Source organism: Dasypus novemcinctus, chromosome 19 (genome assembly GCF_030445035.2).
Source record: "Dasypus novemcinctus isolate mDasNov1 chromosome 19, mDasNov1.1.hap2, whole genome shotgun sequence".
NCBI lineage: Eukaryota > Metazoa > Chordata > Mammalia > Cingulata > Dasypodidae > Dasypus > Dasypus novemcinctus.
Window position 1 is genome coordinate 3,439 of NC_080691.1, and position 17,392 is coordinate 20,830.

General features: G+C 70.3%; 2 protein-coding genes and 1 long non-coding RNA gene across 3 annotated transcripts; 1 reads left to right on the top strand and 2 right to left on the bottom strand.

Annotated features, from left to right (window-relative positions):
* Positions 1–392: 392 nt before the first annotated feature.
* On the bottom strand, positions 393–6,031 carry CDC34 (cell division cycle 34, ubiquitin conjugating enzyme). The gene is given in 6 exon segments (XM_058281113.1): positions 393–954; positions 3,124–3,164; positions 3,166–3,259; positions 3,511–3,608; positions 3,730–3,816; positions 5,806–6,031. Coding segments are annotated over 6 exon segments (711 nt in total). The 5' UTR covers positions 5,983–6,031; the 3' UTR covers positions 393–740.
* Positions 6,032–6,411: 380 nt separating this feature from the next.
* Positions 6,412–9,074, top strand: LOC139436964 (uncharacterized). The gene is made up of 2 exons (XR_011646450.1): positions 6,412–7,489; positions 8,848–9,074. It is a non-coding gene; the product is annotated as an uncharacterized lncRNA (long non-coding RNA).
* A 271-nt stretch (positions 9,075–9,345) lies between these two features.
* TPGS1 (tubulin polyglutamylase complex subunit 1) lies at positions 9,346–17,126 on the bottom strand. The gene is made up of 2 exons (XM_004483737.4): positions 16,753–17,126; positions 9,346–10,089 (listed from the first exon to the last, which is right to left on the bottom strand). The coding sequence occupies exons 1-2, from the start codon at positions 17,124–17,126 to the stop codon at positions 9,552–9,554; spliced, it is 912 nt and encodes a 303-aa protein (XP_004483794.3). The 3' UTR covers positions 9,346–9,551.
* Positions 17,127–17,392: the final 266 nt, after the last annotated feature.

Here is a 17,392-nt window from a genome sequence, read left to right on the forward strand (position 1 = left end):
GAGGCCTGTGGCCTGCGCCCACTGGGGGCGTGGGGGAGCCCAGCTGTCCCTCGACTGTGTGGACGGAGCGCCTGAGGCGTGTGGGCGCAGCAGGAACCTGGGAGCTGAGACCTTCCTGGGCCCCGAATCCAGTGCGTTCTGGAACCTTCCAGTTACCCAAATGCGCAACCTGGTGTGGAGTTGCCGACCACGTGGCACCTGGAGAACCCGGGCCCCGCGCGGCGCGTGCTCCCAGCGGAGCCCCTGGGGCTGGGGCCGGCGGGCCGGGCTAAGGCCCCTGCTGCCCCAGGGGAGGAGCTGCTCGCCTGGGCAGCACCGAGGAAAGCAGCCGCCACAGCTGAGGCCCTGGGCCGCCCTCCGCTCCTGGCTGGGGCCAAGCAGAGGCTCCCACGTCTCATAAAGCGGCTTTATTCAGATTTCAAACAAATCTAAGCAGAGAAGGGGCAGCCAGACGCCAGCCCGGGGAAGCCGCGCCTCTGGCTCCGTGGGCCCCTGCCGGCAGCTCGAGGCGGCCCGGGGAGCACGGGCTCCACCTCGGGGCCAGGCCGGGGCCGGCCGCCCGCGTCTCTGCTGCAGAACGCCCAGAACAGACGCGGAGAGGGAAGGAGGCCTAGAACGGAACAGCTGAGGAGGGAACCCACGCGGACCTCCATGAGGTAGAGTCTGGGGGCGCCCGCCGACCCCATACAGGTCCCGGTCCCAGTGTGAGGTAAAATCTGTAAGTTTATTCCGGCCGGGGGTCAGGACTCCTCGTTGCCCGAGTCGTCCTCGTCGTCCCCGAAGCAGCTGTCAGCCTCCTCCTCGCCCTCGCCGTCCTCGTAGTAGTCGTCGTAGAAGAGGTCCGAGCCCTCGTCGGGCGCGGGCGCCTTGGTCTTCACGCAGTACTCGGCCAGAGTGGTGGGCACCTTCACGCCGTCACGCTCAGCGTCCACCTTCGTCCCGAGGACCTGCTTCCTGGGGGTGCAGGCGCGTGAGGCTGGCACCGTGCCCCGCCCCACGCCCCACCCCGCGCCCCACTCGGGCTCTTTCCAGCGAGGCCTGACCAGGGCGGAGAAGGGGCAGCCCGCCGGCAGGGAGGGGAGCGCGCAGCAGGCGCGGGTGGGCACGGCCAGAGCCTTGCAGACCCTCGGCACGGCTGCGAGGAGACAGGCCCCGCGGCCAGAGGCTCGTCGAGGGCCTCGAGCGGGAGGAGCAAGGGATGGGGGACCGACGGCCCCCAGGGCCGGGACCCCGGGCGGCGCAGGAGGGGCCAGCGCCAGCGACGAGCCCTGAGCAACCCACCGAGCACGCCTGCTGCCGAGACCACGACCCGGGACAAGAGGCGCCTCCCGGGGGTGGCCAGGAGGGAGCAGGCCCGAGGCTCGGCCCCCAGTCCTCGCCTCCCCCCCCCCCCCCCCGGCACAGCCCCCGGGGACAAGCCCAGCAGGCCCGCGCAGCCCCACCCTGTGGGCGCTCCCCTCGCCCAATGGCACTGCCCTGGAGCGCGCCCCTCGGCGCTGCGTGCCGGGACGCGCAGAACGGCCGGGGCCAGCGCAGATGCTCGTGGGCAGCCCCATCGCCACCACCTGCGAGAAGAGACACCTGAGCGCAGGTGGGGGCCGTGGACACACAACACGTGCGGAGTTAAAGGTGGACCTGAAAACCCTGTTCACGGAAAACTACCCCCACTGCCGGGCCTGCAGGCGGGCTGCGGCCACACGTGCAGCGACGCACTCGGGAGGGCACGGGGCGCCCAGGCCAGGACTCGCCACACGCAGCAGGACGAGAGGGCTGCAGGTGTGGAAACAATGACAACGCGCAGACAAGGAAAAGCAAGCCGGGCACGCGGCTGCTCATCTGCCACTCAGAGGCCTTTGGTCAGCGGTGGGAGAGGCTGCAGAGGGCGCGGGCACCTCTGGGCGCAAGTGCAGCTGCCCAGACTCACTGAACCGTGAGGCCAAAACGGGATGGACTTCCCACGGGGAAGAGAGGCAGGCCACGAGGCGGCACGCACGGCCTAACCCCGTTCCTGATAAGTCAGGGTCCAGGAGAGAAAGACGTCGACCGCGCGGCTCACGGGACCCCGCCTACCCCACGTTTATCTGCGTACGTCTGTTTCGTACATGTGCTGCCTTCTCCCTGGAAGCCTCGTTTCTGCAGCTTTACCTTCACACTGCGGGGTTCCCAGTGCACCGCGAGCACGACAGAGCCCTTCCACCCTCAAAGGCCCACCTCCCCGACAGCCGCTGCTGACGAGCTGGCGCTTCCCGAACCCGTGCAGAGGGCTCCTGCGGTGGGCTCTTCCATGCAGCGCAGGGCCCGTCCACGCTGGGCACGGCCGTCGCCCGCGGACGATGCTCGGGGGGGCGAGGAGAGCTGCTGCGCGTGCCTGTGTGCCCGGCCCGCGGTGTGCGCTCCGTATGGGTGCAGAGGCCGGGCGGCAGGTGAGCATGTGCTTAGCCATTCGTGTTTTGGTTAAAAGTTAAACGGCAAACAACTTCGGCGAGAGCATGACAAAGCAGCTCGGTAACAGCCCGGGTGAGAAACAACGACGGATGAGGGGCGCTGGGGGCCCCTCGCAGAGCTGACGGCTCTCGACCCGCAGCTTGGCCTCCGATCCAGCACCCAAGAGCCTGTGCCGCAGGCGGCTCCTCCGCGGGAACGCACGCGCGTTTGCTCACAGGGCTAAGGAGTGTGCTGCTTTCACAACCAGAGAAAGGGCGACTTTTTACGAGTCAAAGTCCTTTCCTGAAGCCTGCAGTGGCTTCCCTTCCTTCAGCAACCCAACCCGGGTCTGAAAGTTATAGGGCGAGGGGCAATCCCAGCAGCAACTTCCTCCTGACGGCACAGAACGTTACCGTGAGATCCGACCCGCCTGCGCATCGCACACACCGGAGGCCGCACGTCGATCGCTTCGTTTTTGCAACAGAACAAAGCAACGTGCAGACCTCTGTGACGGGTGGGCAGGCGCTCAGGCGTGGGCTTACTCTTGAGACCCTGGAATGACCTAAACATTCCACGAAGCGTGAAAAGAACCCCTGGTTCTAACTGGAGGGAAGAGAAAGGCGCCTGGAGGGAAGCGGGCTGTGGGCGTGGGCCAGGCCCGACCAGGTGGCCCTTGCGACGCCGGCACTGCCCGCTTACCGGATGATGTCGGTGTACTCGCGGTCCTTCCCCTTGCTCTCTCCTCCACTTCCTGTACATCACGGAGGCGTCCACGTTGGCCGGCGAGAAGGTGTTGGGCTCGTTGAGGAGGGAGATCACGCTCAGCAGGATGGTCCTGGGGGGCCGCGGCCGGTCGTCAGCCTCGGCCCCCAGCGCCCTGCCCTGCTGCACGCTGCGGCCACGCTGGCCAGCAGGAGCCTTGCAACCACGGGGCCGCCGCGCTGGGGGAGCCTGTGAGACCCGAGCTCCCCCCTCACGGCCCGGGCCCCACAAGGGGCGCAGCTGGGGACACGCCGAGCCCGCGGCCCCTCCAGCAGCCCCCACCCTACAGCTACTGCCCTGCAAGCCCCGGGAGCGGGGCCTCACCTGACATTCTGGGTGGGGTTCCACCGCTCCGAGGGCAGCTCCCCGCTCTGGGGGTCGTCGACAGGGGGGTGGAGGATGGAGATGCACACGTCCCCGGTCTGCGGGCGGGCGGGGGTCAGCGTGGCCAGCTCCTGCAGCCGCTCAAACGCCCCCACAGGGGCTGCCCGGCCACCCCTCCTCTGCCCTCTCCAGAGGGAAGCGCGCACCAGCCGGGCTCACCTCGTAGATGTTTGGGTGCCACATCTTGGTCAGGAACCGGAACGCAGGCGGCGAGTACGGGTAGTCGATGGGGAACTTGAGGCGAGCCTGCGGGCAGGGGGCGCGGAGGGTGGCTCAGGAAGGACCCTGCGCGGGGCTGCCCGATGGGAAGGCGGGGACGGCGCCTGCACTGCCCGCGCTGCTGCCCAAGGCCTATCAGGGGTCTGCGCCCAGGCCACGGGCACTGCCCGGGGGCTCTAAGCACGCATGTGGCCCGGGCGGTGCCCACGGACAGCTGCACCACGCCGGCAGGAGCTCGGGCCCCGCCCTCTCTGGGCCTCAGTTTCCCAGGCTGGGAAACTGCTACACCGATGCTCCTGACACCTCCCGCAGGCCAGGCCCTGCAGGCAGATGCGGGTCAGCACCGGACGCGGTGCTCTGCCCCGAGGCGTCTGGCCAGATCAGCCAACACGGGTCCTGGGCAGGCGGCCACACGGCGGCACTTGTCCCATGCCGGAGCCCTGCCGGGTCCCGCTGCGCCCGGCCCCTGCAGCTGAGCAGGAAGCCCCAGGTCCCGCGGCACGGCAGCGCCACACTTCAGGAGGGATTTGGGGGCGCCCGTTTGTAGGGGAGGCAGATGAGCGGCAAGGAGCCTGGGCTCAGGCTTCTCCTGCTGCCTTTCCTGGCTGGCGCTGCCCGGGCTGCCTCTGCCCCCAGCGTGCCTGTGAACAAGTGGGTGTGGTGGTGGCCTGGAGGAAGAGGCCTGCAGCCCCTGGTCTCCCCATCCCTGCGGGAAGAGGGTCTGCTCAGGGGCTGGAGGGGTACAGCTGAGCCAGGAAGGGAGGTGGGGGTGGCAGCCCACCCTCCCAGGCCTAAGGCCCTCTAAAAACCAGGATACCCCTGGAGACCAGCCCCGGAGGGCCCAGCCCGTCCTGTGCAGCCAGGTTGCTAGGCAACAGGGGCCCACGGGCATCCCTTTGGCCCGTCTCCCCCAGTGCCGGCCGGCCTCAGGCTGGGGCTCTGAGCTGCCCCGTTGTGAGTGAAGGCCTCCTCCTCACGGCCAGCTGCTCCCCCAAGCAGACAAAAGAGGTTGGGGGCCGTTCGTCATCCTCCTAGGCCGCATGCTCCGAGGCTGGATGCTGGGAGCAGGGCTGGGCGAGGAGCACCGGGTGGCCCGTCTCCCACCCTGTGCGCTCTGTTGAGCCCAGAACCTGCCCGGCAGACACGGCCCTCGGGTCCACACTCGTCAAAGACGCACACGCAGGTGTCTCTTGGGGCTGCCCCCTTTCCCCAGGGCCTGGCCTGGCTGCAGGGGCTACCACCCAGTTCCCTAGCCAAGGGCAAGGACAGGCAGTGGCGGGGGCATTCCTGCACTAGGGGCTCCCGGGGCCACGGCGGGCTCGATGAGAAGCTGGGAAACCGCCGGGGTCCTTTGTCGGGCCAGACAGAAACACAGCCAGCCCCCGGGACAGCACTGCCTCCCTGTCCCAGCAACGAAAAGAGGAAGACAGTAAAGCCACCAAGCCCGAGGCAGAACCCACTCGGAACTACACCGTGAAAGACTGAAGAGACGGCCCAGGACTCGAGCCGTGGTCCCGGAGGACCCGAGAAAGGGACTGAGGCGAGGGAGGGCCAGCAGAGCCCAGGACCTCGGCCAAGGCTGGCAGTGGGGAGGCCGGCAGCCCTGGCCCCAGCCCTCCCCGAGAAGCAGGTTATATAAAGCTGGGGACGAGGCCGCGCCGGCCTGGCCGGCTCGCTGTGGGCGAGGGTGGCCGCTTTCCAAGCCCGTCCTGCTGCCAAGGCCCGGCCCGGCCCTCGATGGGCCCCGAGCCAGTGACCCCCGGCCTGGCCTGGCTCCCGGCCCCACAGGCCCTGTGTTCCCCGACAGCAGCACCCTGCGTCCGCGACGCCGCTTTGTCTCCTCGGGGGAGGGGTCTCCCGAGTGCCCTCACCTCCTCCGCAGGGCCGGCGCTGGGGAGGGGGCAGCCGGGGGTGGGTGAGAACCCCCCACCCAATCGGAACAGAGAGTGAGCAGGCTGGGGTGGAGGCGGGGAGGCCGGGAGAGGCGCGGGGACCCCGGGCGGGTCGGGGGCTCACCTTGAAGTAGCCGCCCTCGTAGTAGGTGTTGGGGGGCCCGAATATGGCCACCTCCCAGTTGTACAGGTCGCCCTCGTCCACCAACGTCACCCGGAAGCCCTCGACCGGCTCCTCCTGCAGCCCCTTGAGCTCGAGCAGCAGCGCCTTCTGCGAGCTGGGCACCAGCGGCCGGGCCATGGCGGCGGCGGCGGCGGCGGCGGAGGGGCCCGGGCCCGGGCTTGGGGGCGCGCTGGGCCGCGGGGCCGCCGCGGGCTCGCGAGACGGACCGGGCCGCGCGCCGGCGGGAGGGAGCTGCCGGGGCCGGGGCCTGGGCCGCCGCCTTGCTCCTCTGCGACGCCGCCGCCGCCGCCGCCGCCGCCGCCGCTCGGAGCCCCCGAGCGCTCCACTCGCTCTGGCGCCGCCGCCGCCCGCCCGGCCTTCGCCTCGGCCCGGCCCGCGCGCCCCGCCCCGCGCTGCGCCTGCGCGCCGCGGCCAGGCCCGAAATGCGCCTGCGCGCCGCGGCCGGGCCCTGACTGCGCCTGCGCGCTGGCTCGCGGGGCACGCCGGGAAGTGAGTCCCCCTCCCCGGCCCCGGCCGCGCTTGGGGCGCGAGGCCGACGGGAGGGAGGGGGCCGAGCGCGCAGGCGCCTTGGCGCTTCCGCCGCCCTCGGAGGTCGCGGCCGCCCCCCGCTCGCACGAGCACCCCCGGACGCCTGTGCGCGGGGAGGCGGGCAGGACTGGGCTGCGCCGGAGCCCGCCCGGCCCGCCGGGGCTTTGGGGCCGTTTTTGTGACGTCCCCGGCGGGGCGGGGCGCTGGGGGAGGGGTGGCCGGGCCCCGGGGATGGGCCGGGGTCCCCTACCCTGCCCTGCCCTGCCCTGCCCTGCTCTGGAGTGACACCTGAAGGGCGGCGGGGGTCGGGCTCGAGGTCGGGCAGGGATAATAAGCGGAGGGCCCCGTCCCCGCCCCCGAGCCTCAGTTTCCCTTCTGTGAAGAGGGGATTCTTGGGCCTAGTAGAAAGGGGGGTGGGCATACAGGAGGGCAGGGGTCCGCAGACGCGGGCTCTAGACGGCCGCTGCTCAGTGTCCGGTCAAGCGGGCACGAATAATGCTTAGGGCGCACTCGGTGGTTCTGTGCGCGCACTGGGGGTCCCCAGGGGAGCTCGCGGCTGGGGCTCAGGGCTGGGGGTCCGTTCCACACGCCGGAGTCACGAGAGCTGGGGATGAAATGAGTCCCCTCCTCGCCTCACAGTCACCCTACAGCGTGGACTCAGCAGCTGACCGTGGTCGGAGCGCCTCCTGGCCAACCCTCAGGCGACCCCCATCCCAGTGTGGCCTAGGCCCTGACCCCTGCTGCGCCCCGACCCGGCTGAGGCCCAGTCCCCGGGGGTGCCCACCTACTCTGCCGGTCATTCGGCCGTGGAGGGGGTGGGGGGAGGGCAGCTCGAGGCCGCCCTGTGCGGTGGGCGTGGCCCCATGGCCTTTTGCCTTGGTGACCTGAGCTGGCCTGAGGGACCCCTTCCCCAGGTGCTCCCGCACGTGACCCCTGACCTCAGGAATGGGCGTCCTCCCAGCGTAGTGCCCACCCCAGCCCCATCTTCCCCGAGCAAGTCCCCCGGCCGCGTCCCCTTGGCTGGCCGGGAGGCACGGGCTTGACTGGACCTGGGCTCCAGAACCGAGACGGAGGACGTCGCTTTGCCGGAAGGCACGTGTTTGCAGAGCTTTGTTCCGCGGCCCTCCCGGACCCAACCAGGCAGGAAGGGGCGGAGGGCAGGAGGGGCGGCCAGCTGAGCGTCGGTAGGGTGCAGTGGGGGCCTGGCGGGGGCACCTCCTGGTGCTGCCCCTGTGCTCGGGTGGACGAGGAGCCTCCCGGGGTCAGGAGCTCGAGGCCAGGCGGGAGGACTGAGCGGGAGCCCATCTCGGTCGCAGCAGGCGAGTCCTTGAGCTGTCCCCGTGGAGGCGTCCTCGCCTCAGCCGCGAACTGGAGAATGCTTGGCCACCAGGTGGTAACTGAAGCCACGGTGGCTTGGCGTGACACAAAGAGGAGGGCGCATGAGGGGAGGCCCTGGACCGAGGCGACCAGGGGGCCGGGGAGGCCATGGAAAGAGGGTGTCACCAGAATGGCGTCAGCTTTCCGGGGCTGCTCCAGCAAGGGTCAAACCAGGACGGCGACCGGCGGGTTCCCAGGGGAGCAGCGAGGGACGCGGGCAGCGCGGGGCAGGGCAGAGCTGGGAGGGGGCTCGGACCGGCACAGCCTGACCCGCAGGCAGCTCTGGAGGGACCCGCACCGGGTGAGCCGCACATGGGGGCTCGTGGGAGGGGCGGAGGGGGCAGCGGGCCTGGGCAGAGATACACCCGCTCACCCTGACCCGCGCCCGCCCCGTTTCTGCTCACCAGGGAGCGGCGCCCACCCCCTCGAGTCGGGCTCTGGGAGGGCAGGGACCCTCCCTGACGTCCTGTTCTCCGCTGCTCTCCAGCACCACTACCGCGTGGCGCCTACGTCACTGCACTTGGGGCGCGCCCCCTGCGTGTGGGCACTGGGCTCGTTCTAACGCTGACTCGAGCCGGGCACCCACTGCTGCGTAACAAAGGTCCTCAGGCCCGGTTCGAACCCGTCACGGCCCTTCGTTCAGCTCAGGATGGCAGAGTGGCACTTTCGGGTGGACTGCGGGTGTGGCCAAGGGCGGGCACCCCAGGAGAGGGCTGGGGGGCGCCGTCACGAGAGCCACCGAGGCTCCTGGCTCCCCGAGGGGGCACGTGGTCACCCTGCCCTCCACTCGCCGGGAGCTGGCAGGCTCGGACGGGGAGGGCGCTGGGCTTTGGGGCGACGCACGGCTGCCGCAGCTCCCTCGCTCGTCAGCTCCCTTGCTCACTCGTTCTTCCACTTACTTCCTCACCCATCGGCTCGATCACTCGCTCGCTAATTCATCCACTCATTTGCTTGTGCAGTCAGTCATTCGCTTGCTTACTCATTCATCCGCTAACTCACTCATTCACTCACTAACTCGCGTAATTGCTCGTCAGCTCTTTCCCTCAATCGCTCGCGCACTTTCAATCTCTCAGGCAGGTCAGGGTCAGCCAGGGGACTTGAAGGAAGGGCCGTGGCCCTTGGCCACGTGGCGGGCTTTGTCCAAGCCGCTTGAGGCCTCGAGTGCAAAAACTGGCCTCCGGAAGAGATGCTGCCTCGAGACGACCCGCGGGCTGTGGGCGCAAGGTTCCAAGGCCGCTGTCGCCTGCGCTGCCAGTCCCCGTCCTGGGAGCCCACTCCTCAGAATAAACCTGTGTGCACACGCCCGCCTGGCTCTCCCTGGAGACCCTCGCTGACGCGGTTTTCTCGCCCCTGGAGCTCACCCCGCCTGCCAGGTGCGGGCAGGCGTGGCTGCGCTCGGGGCCGTGATAGAGTGGAAACGGTGCGCCAGGCGCCCTCCCTGGCTGACCGCTGGGGAAACCGAGGCAGAGGCACCCCCCCCACCCCGGGCAGGGAGGAGCTGCTCCACTCCTGCGGCCGCCCCCCCACCCCCCAGCAGGGGACGCGCTGGCGCAGGTGGGAGAGCACACGCACGCGTCTGCCTGGTAAGGGGTTTTATTACGGCCAGGCTTTGGGGGCCTCGGGGACATGCTGGTGTGTGGGGTCCCCAGGGGCCTCGGGCTCCTCCCGGAGGCTCCCACACTGCGCCCCGCACGCAAGGAACCCCCCCTGGTCCCAGGTCGCGCCCTGCCGGGTGCTGGCGAGCCGGGCCTCGCAGCGCCCCCGGCCCGGCGGGGGGAGGCTCAGCCCACCGGCTTGACCTTGGCGATGAAGAGGGCGGCCGCCTTCTCCAGGAACTCCTCGCGCGTCATGGGCGAGCTGGGCCGCCGCGCCCCCATGGCGCCGTCCATGGCCCGGGCCAGGCCGTCGGGCCTGAGGCGCGAGCCGGCCTCCAGGTAGCGCGCGGGCGCCGCGGCCTTGTCGCCGGCCTGCAGCGCGCCCTCCAGCGTGTCCAGCACAGCCTGGCCCACACGGCGGTCGGCCACGGCCAGCGCCGGGTCCTGCAGCAGCTGGAAGAGCGCGGCGGCGCGGCCCACGAACTCCAGCAGCACGAAGCAGCTGAGCATGCCGGCCCGGAACACCTCCAGCGGCACCGCCTCGTGGTCGCGGCACTGGATCTTGCGCAGCAGCGGCGCCACGGCCTCCTCGGGCGCCTCGCCGTCCCGGCACACGCGCTTCAGCAGCGCGCTGTACGTGCGCCCGTCCAGCCCCGGCTTCTTCTTGCGCCCGCTGGCGCTCAGGCACTCGTAGGCCACGTTCACGTTATTGTTGAAGGCCGTCCTGGGGGCGGGCGGGCGGCGTTGGGGAGGGCGCGGCCCCCCAGCAGCCCCCGCCCCCCCTCCAGGTGCCCCCCCCGGAGCTCCCGCCCCCGCTCCCCCAACCAGGTGCCCCCCCCAGCTCCCGCCCCCCGCCCCCCCAACCAGGTGTCCCCACCCAGCAGCCCCCGCCCCCCCACCAGGTGCCCCCCCCCCCGGCAGCCTCCGCCCGCCGAGCACGCCCCAACCAGGTGCCCCCCCAGCAGCCCCCGCCCCCTGCCCACCCCAACCAGGTGCCCCCCCCGGCAGGGCCCCCCCCCCCAGCAGCCCCCGCCCACCGAGCACGCCCCAACCAGGTGCCCCCCCCCCGGGCATCCCCACCCCCCCTGCCCACTGAGCACGCCCCCCCCACCCCCCTGCACCAGGCCCTGCCCCATAACGCCAACCGGGTACTCTCCATCCAACAGGCACCCCCTGTCCAGAGAGCACCCCCGCCCACTGGGCACGCCCCCTGTGCACAAACTTGTCTCCCCGTCCACCAGGCCCCCCTGTCCACAGGGCACCCACAGTCCCCCAGGCCCCCCTGAGCACCAGGCCCCCCATCCACCGGACACCCCGCCAGCACGCCCCACCTCCCCCACAGTGGCCAGCTCAGCCCAGTCCACTTGGCCCCACCTGACCCTCCTGCCCAGCCCCCAGTCCTCCCAGCCCCCACTTTGGCCTCCCAGCCCCCTCACTGGTCACCCATGTGCCCAGCGCCTGCCTGCCCCCACCTGGTCCTTCCTGCCCACCCAGTCCCCACGCCGTAGGTGCCCGCCTGCCTCCAGACCCCTGCCCGGGCTGTGTCCTCCCCAGGGCTCCTTCCACCCCCGGGGGCCCAGCCCCCCTTTTCCAACCTTTCTCCTCATCTAGTTTTGTGTCCTGCCAGAACGCCCGCCCCCCCAGAGCCCCCCAGGGCTGGACCCCGCCCCACCACGCAGCCCATGCTCAGATGGCTGGAACTGACCTCGGGGAGGCAGCTGGGGCACGCCCCCCTCCCCTCAAGGACAACGTTCTGAGACCACGCTAAGCTAGTGACAACAAAAGCAAGAAGGACCACGTGCCTGGCTTCCAGAGCAGCACTAGCCCCCTCCCACGGCCTGCAGGCCAAGAGCGGCCTGCTGCCCGCTTTGTAAATAAAGTTTTATTGTAACGCAGCTTTTGCTGACCCGAAGATGTGTCATCTGTGGCTGCCTTGTGCTGCCCAGGCCACAGGGGCCCACCACCCACCCAGCTGCAGGGGGTACATCACCCACCCACCCATCCTGCTGCAGGGGCCCACCGCCCGCCCAGCTGCAGGGGGTGCATCACCCACCCACCCACCCATCCTGCTGCAGGGGCCCACCGCCCGCCCCGAGGAGGAGCCTGAGCTTCCACCACAGGTCGCACGGCACTGGGAGCTTTGGGCGGCAGGAACCCTCCCCGGGGGCGGGCAGAGCCCCTCCAGGCCGGGAGCCCCTGTGGGCTGCAGGGAGCCCCCGCGGGGTCCTGTGGCTCCTCTCGCCCCCAGAGGGAGGGGCAGGCGGACCCTTGCTCTCCCCTTCTCCTGGGGAGCCAGGCGCCCGGGAGCCCACCCTCCTCGGCTGGCCCCTCCAGACACCCTGCGGCCCCCCGCCCGGAGGGCGGCCCTGGTCTGGCCTGGGGTCCGAGGGCCTGCCCCTGCTTGCAGCCTGCCCTGCCTGCTGCTCAGCACCCGGGGCAGGAGGGTGCTGCCCACCCATCGCCCGCAGGCAGCGGGTGCTGGCCCTGTGCCCAGTTCCAAGGGGCAGGTGGGCACGAGGCCAAGTGTGGGCTGCGGTGTGTGGGGAAACCGAGGCTTGGAGCCACGGCCGGGCTGCGGACCCCGGGGGGGAGGGTCTGACCCCAGGGCTGCACTCACACTCTCCTGGTGTTTATGTGGCTGTCGGGGCCACTTCCACGTGGCAGCCCACCCTCGCTCGCCTGTGCCTTGGGAACACTGCTGGCCTGGCGCACAGTGGGCGCCCAGCAAACACTGGCTGGTGCACGGTGGGTGCTCAGCAAATGCTGACTGGCACACTGTGGGTGCTCCATAAATGCTGGCCAGTACATGGTGGGTGCTCAGCAAATGCTGGCCAGCACACGGTGGGTGCTCCATAAATGCTGCTAGTGCATGGTGGGTGCTCTGTAAATGATGGTCAGTGCACAGTGGGTGCTCAGCAAATGCTGACTGGCACACTGTGGGTGCTCCATAAATGCTGGCCAGTGCACAGTGGGTACTCAGCAAATGCTGGCCAGGGCATAGTGGGTGCTCAGCAAATGCTGACTGGCACAAAATGGATGCCCAGTAAATGCTGGCCAGTGCGTAAAGGGTGCTCTGTAAATGCTGGCCAGCGCACAGTGGGTGCTCCATAAACACTGGCCAGCGCGCAGTGGATGCTCCGTAAACACTGGCCAGCGCGCAGTGGGTGCTGCATAAACAATGGCCAGCACACAGTGGGTGCTCGGCAAACATTGGCCGCTCCAGCCATCCCTGCTGCTCAGTGAGGGGCTTACAGATGGACATACTGTCCCAGAGTCCCACAGATCAAATCCCCTTCGACAGAGGAGGAAACCGAGGCCCAGGGGGAGGTCAGTGGCCCGGGATTCAGCTCTCTGTGTCTGGCCGTAAACTCCTCATTCACACCCCAAGCGTGGGCAGGCCTCGCCCTTCCCTTCGCTGGTGCTGAGCGAAGCGCTTCCCAGGCAGTGACTCAGCCCCGTAAAGCGCTGCTGTGGGGCGAGGCGCAGTGGAAGCACCCCGTAAACGTGCGGTCGTCCTTGCTGCCTTTACTGCCACGTCAGCGCATCTGGGGTCCTCGTAATAACTGTGTGTGAGGAGGCCCGGGGCGGTCTGTGCCTTCGCGTGGGGTCGCCGGTGCTTGCACCAGCCGCCTGATGCTGTGTAACAAGCCGCCCCGCACCCCGTTGCCTAAGTCCACGACGCCGAGCAGCGTCTGTGCATCGGCGGACCCGGCCTGGGGTCTCTTGTGAGCGTGCACACGCGTGGCCACGGGCTTCGCTCGGGGTGGCTCGCTCCCGTGCTGGAGGCAGGGCGGGCTCGGGCTGCGTGCTCCCCGCACGGGGGGGGGGGGGGGGGCACGCGGAGGTCTCGGCGAGGCCCTGCCCGTCGCCTGGGTCGCGGGAGCCTGCGTGGGGGTGCGAGTGCCAGGGGACGCGGCGCCCTGGGCGACTCGAAGGCTGCCCGCCGGGGCCTGCTGGCCGATCGCCCCTGCAGCGCGGGTGGTGGCCTCAAGCCACGCAAGGTCCTCTCTGGACAGACACTTCCCCGTCCCCGCCTACCGTGTCGTACAGAGCGAGCAGGAAAGCCCCTCGGTGGGGTCAAGGCCCCCGGGGCGCCAGGGCCGCTTGTTACTGTGCAGCCCGGCGCGGCCTCACTGATGCGTCAGTGGCCAGAGCTTGGCCAGACCGACCCGGAGCCTCTCTCCAGCCACCCTCCCCCCCGGGGCCTCCCCGAGTGGCGCCCCCGTTGTCCTCGGCCGCCTCCCGGCCCTGGCGGGCACCGCCCCTCGCTGGGCCTTGCTTCCTGTCTCTGTCTCTTGGGCTGTGCCAGGGTGGAGGAGGGAACGCGCACCCGGAGCTGCAGGCGGCGCCCGCAGGGCCCCCGCGCCCGTCACGCTGTGAGCAAGCTGCGGTTTGGCCCCGGCTTGTCTGGAAGCCGTGTACTGCAGCACCGGGCCCTGTGGGCAGACGCGCACGGGGCGAGACCGTGACCCTGGGCACGTGGAGGACGGGGCGCCCGCTCCAGCTGCCCGCCCCTCCTGGGGCTCCCGGGGCAGGCCCGGCCTCGTCCCCAGCTGGGGGGCACCGCCGCTCGCCCGCTGAGTCACCTGCCGGCTGCCCGGCGGAGGCAGAGAAGAGCTGGGGGGCGGGCTCCCGACAGGCCCGGGCTGGCTCTCGGCTCCGGGGGGCTCTGGGCTCGTCTCCCGGGCCCTTGGCGAGGAGCTGCTGGTGAAGCACGAGAACGTTCGTGAAAAGGACAAGGAATTGGCTCATCGACGGTCCAGAAAGAGGCGCGGGGCCGACTGTGCCGTAACCGGGGGTCCTCGGCCGGGCCTCTGCCCCCAGGGGTCCCTGGACGCGCAGGGAGGGGAGCTGCTGCATCCCTGGACCAAGCGGGAGGCCGCTCAGCACTGCACAGCGCCCCCAAACGTCAGCCGAGGGGGCCTTGGGGGGTCCTCCCAGGTCTGCGGAGCCGCGGCAGCGCTCGCCGTCCCCAGCGCAGCGACAGGAGCGCGGTGTTAGGGCCCCAAGGCCGCCAGCTCCACCCCGGGTCCGCGGTCAGTCCAGCAAGTCCTCCGCGTCCCTGGCCTCGGTTTCTCCCTTTGTGTGGTGGTGACGAGGTCCTCCTCCAGGGTGCTGAGGATGGAGGCGGGGGCTCGGGGGGTGGGCTCTGGGGCGCTCCCACTCAGGGGGCCTCGGATGGGGCGGGGACACCCCTGCCCGCTATCGCCAGCCCCAGGACCAGCGCTCTTGGCTCTTGAAGGCGGAGGGGATCGGGCACGTCTCCCCAAATCTGAAGGGGTGCCACACTTCTCAAGCGCAGCCAGGGCGCCCCGGGCAGTCGGGGGGCGCCGGGGTCCGCATACTGGGGCTCGCCCGGCCGGCCCCTGAGGACCAGGGGCTCCGAGACGTCGGCAGGGCTGCCTGCTGGAAGGACAAGCAGGATAGGGGGGGTTCCCGGGCTCACTGGCGTTGGATGCGGGGGGAGCTCAGGGAGCCCGTCCCCGTCCACCAGCTGCACCTCCGGGGAGCCCGGCCGCCGGCGTGGCGCCCCCTCACAGAAGGCGCTCTCCTTCTGTGCCCCCCATGCCCTTGAATCACCTCCGGCCAACAGCTCTGACGCGGACGGGGCCGCCCACCCAAGTTCACGTCCACCGGAGCCCCAGGTGCAGTCAGAGGCTGCGCAGGCCGTGGCTTCCTGGGCTCGGGGTGGGTTCATAGTGCGGTGACAAGTGCCCTCGTGGGCAGCCACGGGTATACCGGGCCTTTGAAGGTGGGGCAGGGGCTGCCCGTCAGGAGCTCCTGGGCCCAGGGGCTGGACGGGGCAGGAGGGGCCTCCCAGGAGCCCCCCACACTGGGACCTCACACTTCTGGCCTCCAGAGCCAGGACAAAGCCCAGGTGTCCAGCCCCCAGCTGGCGGTCCCTGTTAGGACAACACAGGGAACAAGGAAACAGCCCCATCTACTAGGCCTGGACGCGGCGTCTCTGCATGAATGAGGAAAAACCCTGCAAAAAGCTGCCATAAATATCCCCGTCGGCAAGGTCTCCAGGGGAAGTGGTTTGTGCAGTGCACGACCTGAGCAACCACACATGGCCCTGCCTGGATGCTGCTCCTCGTCTCCGGCCTTCGGGCTCTCTGAGCCTGGGCCCCTCGAGGTGGGCCGGGAGCACTCTTCCTGTCTCCCCCAGGCCTGCACGGCCCTCCTGGCTGACAGTCCGGCGCCCCGCTTCCTGTCACGGGGCTCCTCCTGATGTACCAGCCTGACAGTCTTCAGCCACTGACCACTCACTGCCCGCGGGGACTGTCCTTGTATACCCCGCCTCGCCCCAGTACTCCCCCCCATTGCTGCCCCCCGAGCACAGCCACAGCCCAATACGGGGGTCTCATCGTGTTCCCACCCACCTGCTCCTCTTACCAGGCCCCATCTCAGGGGTGGCCCCCCACTCCCAGACACTCCACCCCATACCTGGCTCTCATCCTGGACCTCCTGCCACCCTTCCCCCTGGGGCAGAGACGCTGGTGCTCCCTGAGGCACCCCACCCCCAGGCCCTCACCCCACCCTCCAAGCCCCTGGCCCACCCCCAGTCCCCGCCCCACCCCCCAAACCCCTGCCCCTCCCTCAGGACCCTCCCTTAGGACCCCTGCCCCACGTCAGGCCCCTGCCCCACCCAGCCTCCCTCTCGAGAGAGCCCCTGCCCAGCTTCTCTGAGCTCTCCCACGGTGGCCACTCTCTGGGAAGGGCTGCCCTCGGGTGCTGGAAGCACGTGGGCTGGCCTTCTCCCTCCCTGCCCTGCACCCCCACACCCCTCCTGGGTTCTCCTGAAATGAAATCACCCCACACAGATCCTTATCTCAGGCTCCAGTCCGGCCGCTCCCAAGACGCGCGCCCACGCGCACCCCATCGGCCTCCCCGCCCTGAGACGCTGCAGTCAGCGCTCCCCATCCGCCCTGACGTGGACTTTCATTCACTCTTTCCACACTTATTCCGCGAGCGAGCGCCGTCCGCGCGACCCGGGGACAGGGGCGGGCAGGCACCTTCCCCCCGCCCCCGTGCTCCCGGCACACCCTCCTGCCCGAGGGGACGCGCCGCCGCTGGAGGCCGCTGCGGGGACCCGGCTGAAGGACTCGCCCATGACCCCGAGGTCACTGGTTCTCACAGAGGGGTGGGCGGGCTACAAGAGGAGCCTCAGCACCCGCGGAAGGACTTCCAAACGGCGCCAGCGCGCGGCCACGCAAGTCCCCTCTCCGCCCGGGCAGCCCCGCGGTCTCCCCCGACCCGGCGCAGTGCGGACTTCAGCCCCCAGCATGCCCCGCGCGCGCTTCCGGCGGCGCAGGGGCGGGGAGCCGCGCGGGGCACGCCGGGAGCTGGAGTCCCGCGGCCCGCCCGCCCGCGGCCCGCGCCGCACCTCTGGGAGTGGTGAGCCAGGCGCAGGTGCCACAGCGCGCGGCCCAGGCGCTGCTGCTGCAGCAGGAGCTGGCCCGGGGGCTCTCCGGAGCCGCTGCCGGCCGGCGAGCGCAGGCCCATGTTCTCGAAGTAGTGCGCCAAGAAGGCGATGGGCTCCTCGGGCCGCGCCTCCAGCACCTTCAGCAGCGCCGCGCGCAGCATCTCCGTCACGCCGACCTGCCGCAGGAAGTCCTCCTCGCTCTCGGCCGCCGCCGCCGCCCGGGACGCCGACGGCCGGACGCTGTCTGCGAAACCGGCCGCCGGGGCCACGGCCGGCCGCCGCTTCTCCACCGCCGCCATGTTCACTGAGGGCAGCGGGACCGGAAGCGACGCCATGTTCCACGGTGCCCCCGCGCTCGGGGCGGCCATGTTGATTAAGGGCACGGGGAGTCCGGATCCCTCTGGGAGACTCCGGGAAGTCTCGAGGGCACGCCGCCTTCTCCTCTAGGTCCCAACTGGCACCTTCCAGCCGGTTCCATTTGCGTAGAGGCCATTGCCGTTCCTACTTCAGTCCTGGAACCTGAATTTTGCCAGGCTTCAAAATGGCTACCCCAGAAGGGCTTGTTTTCTGGCATGAAGCCGGACCGCCTGCCATCTTGGTA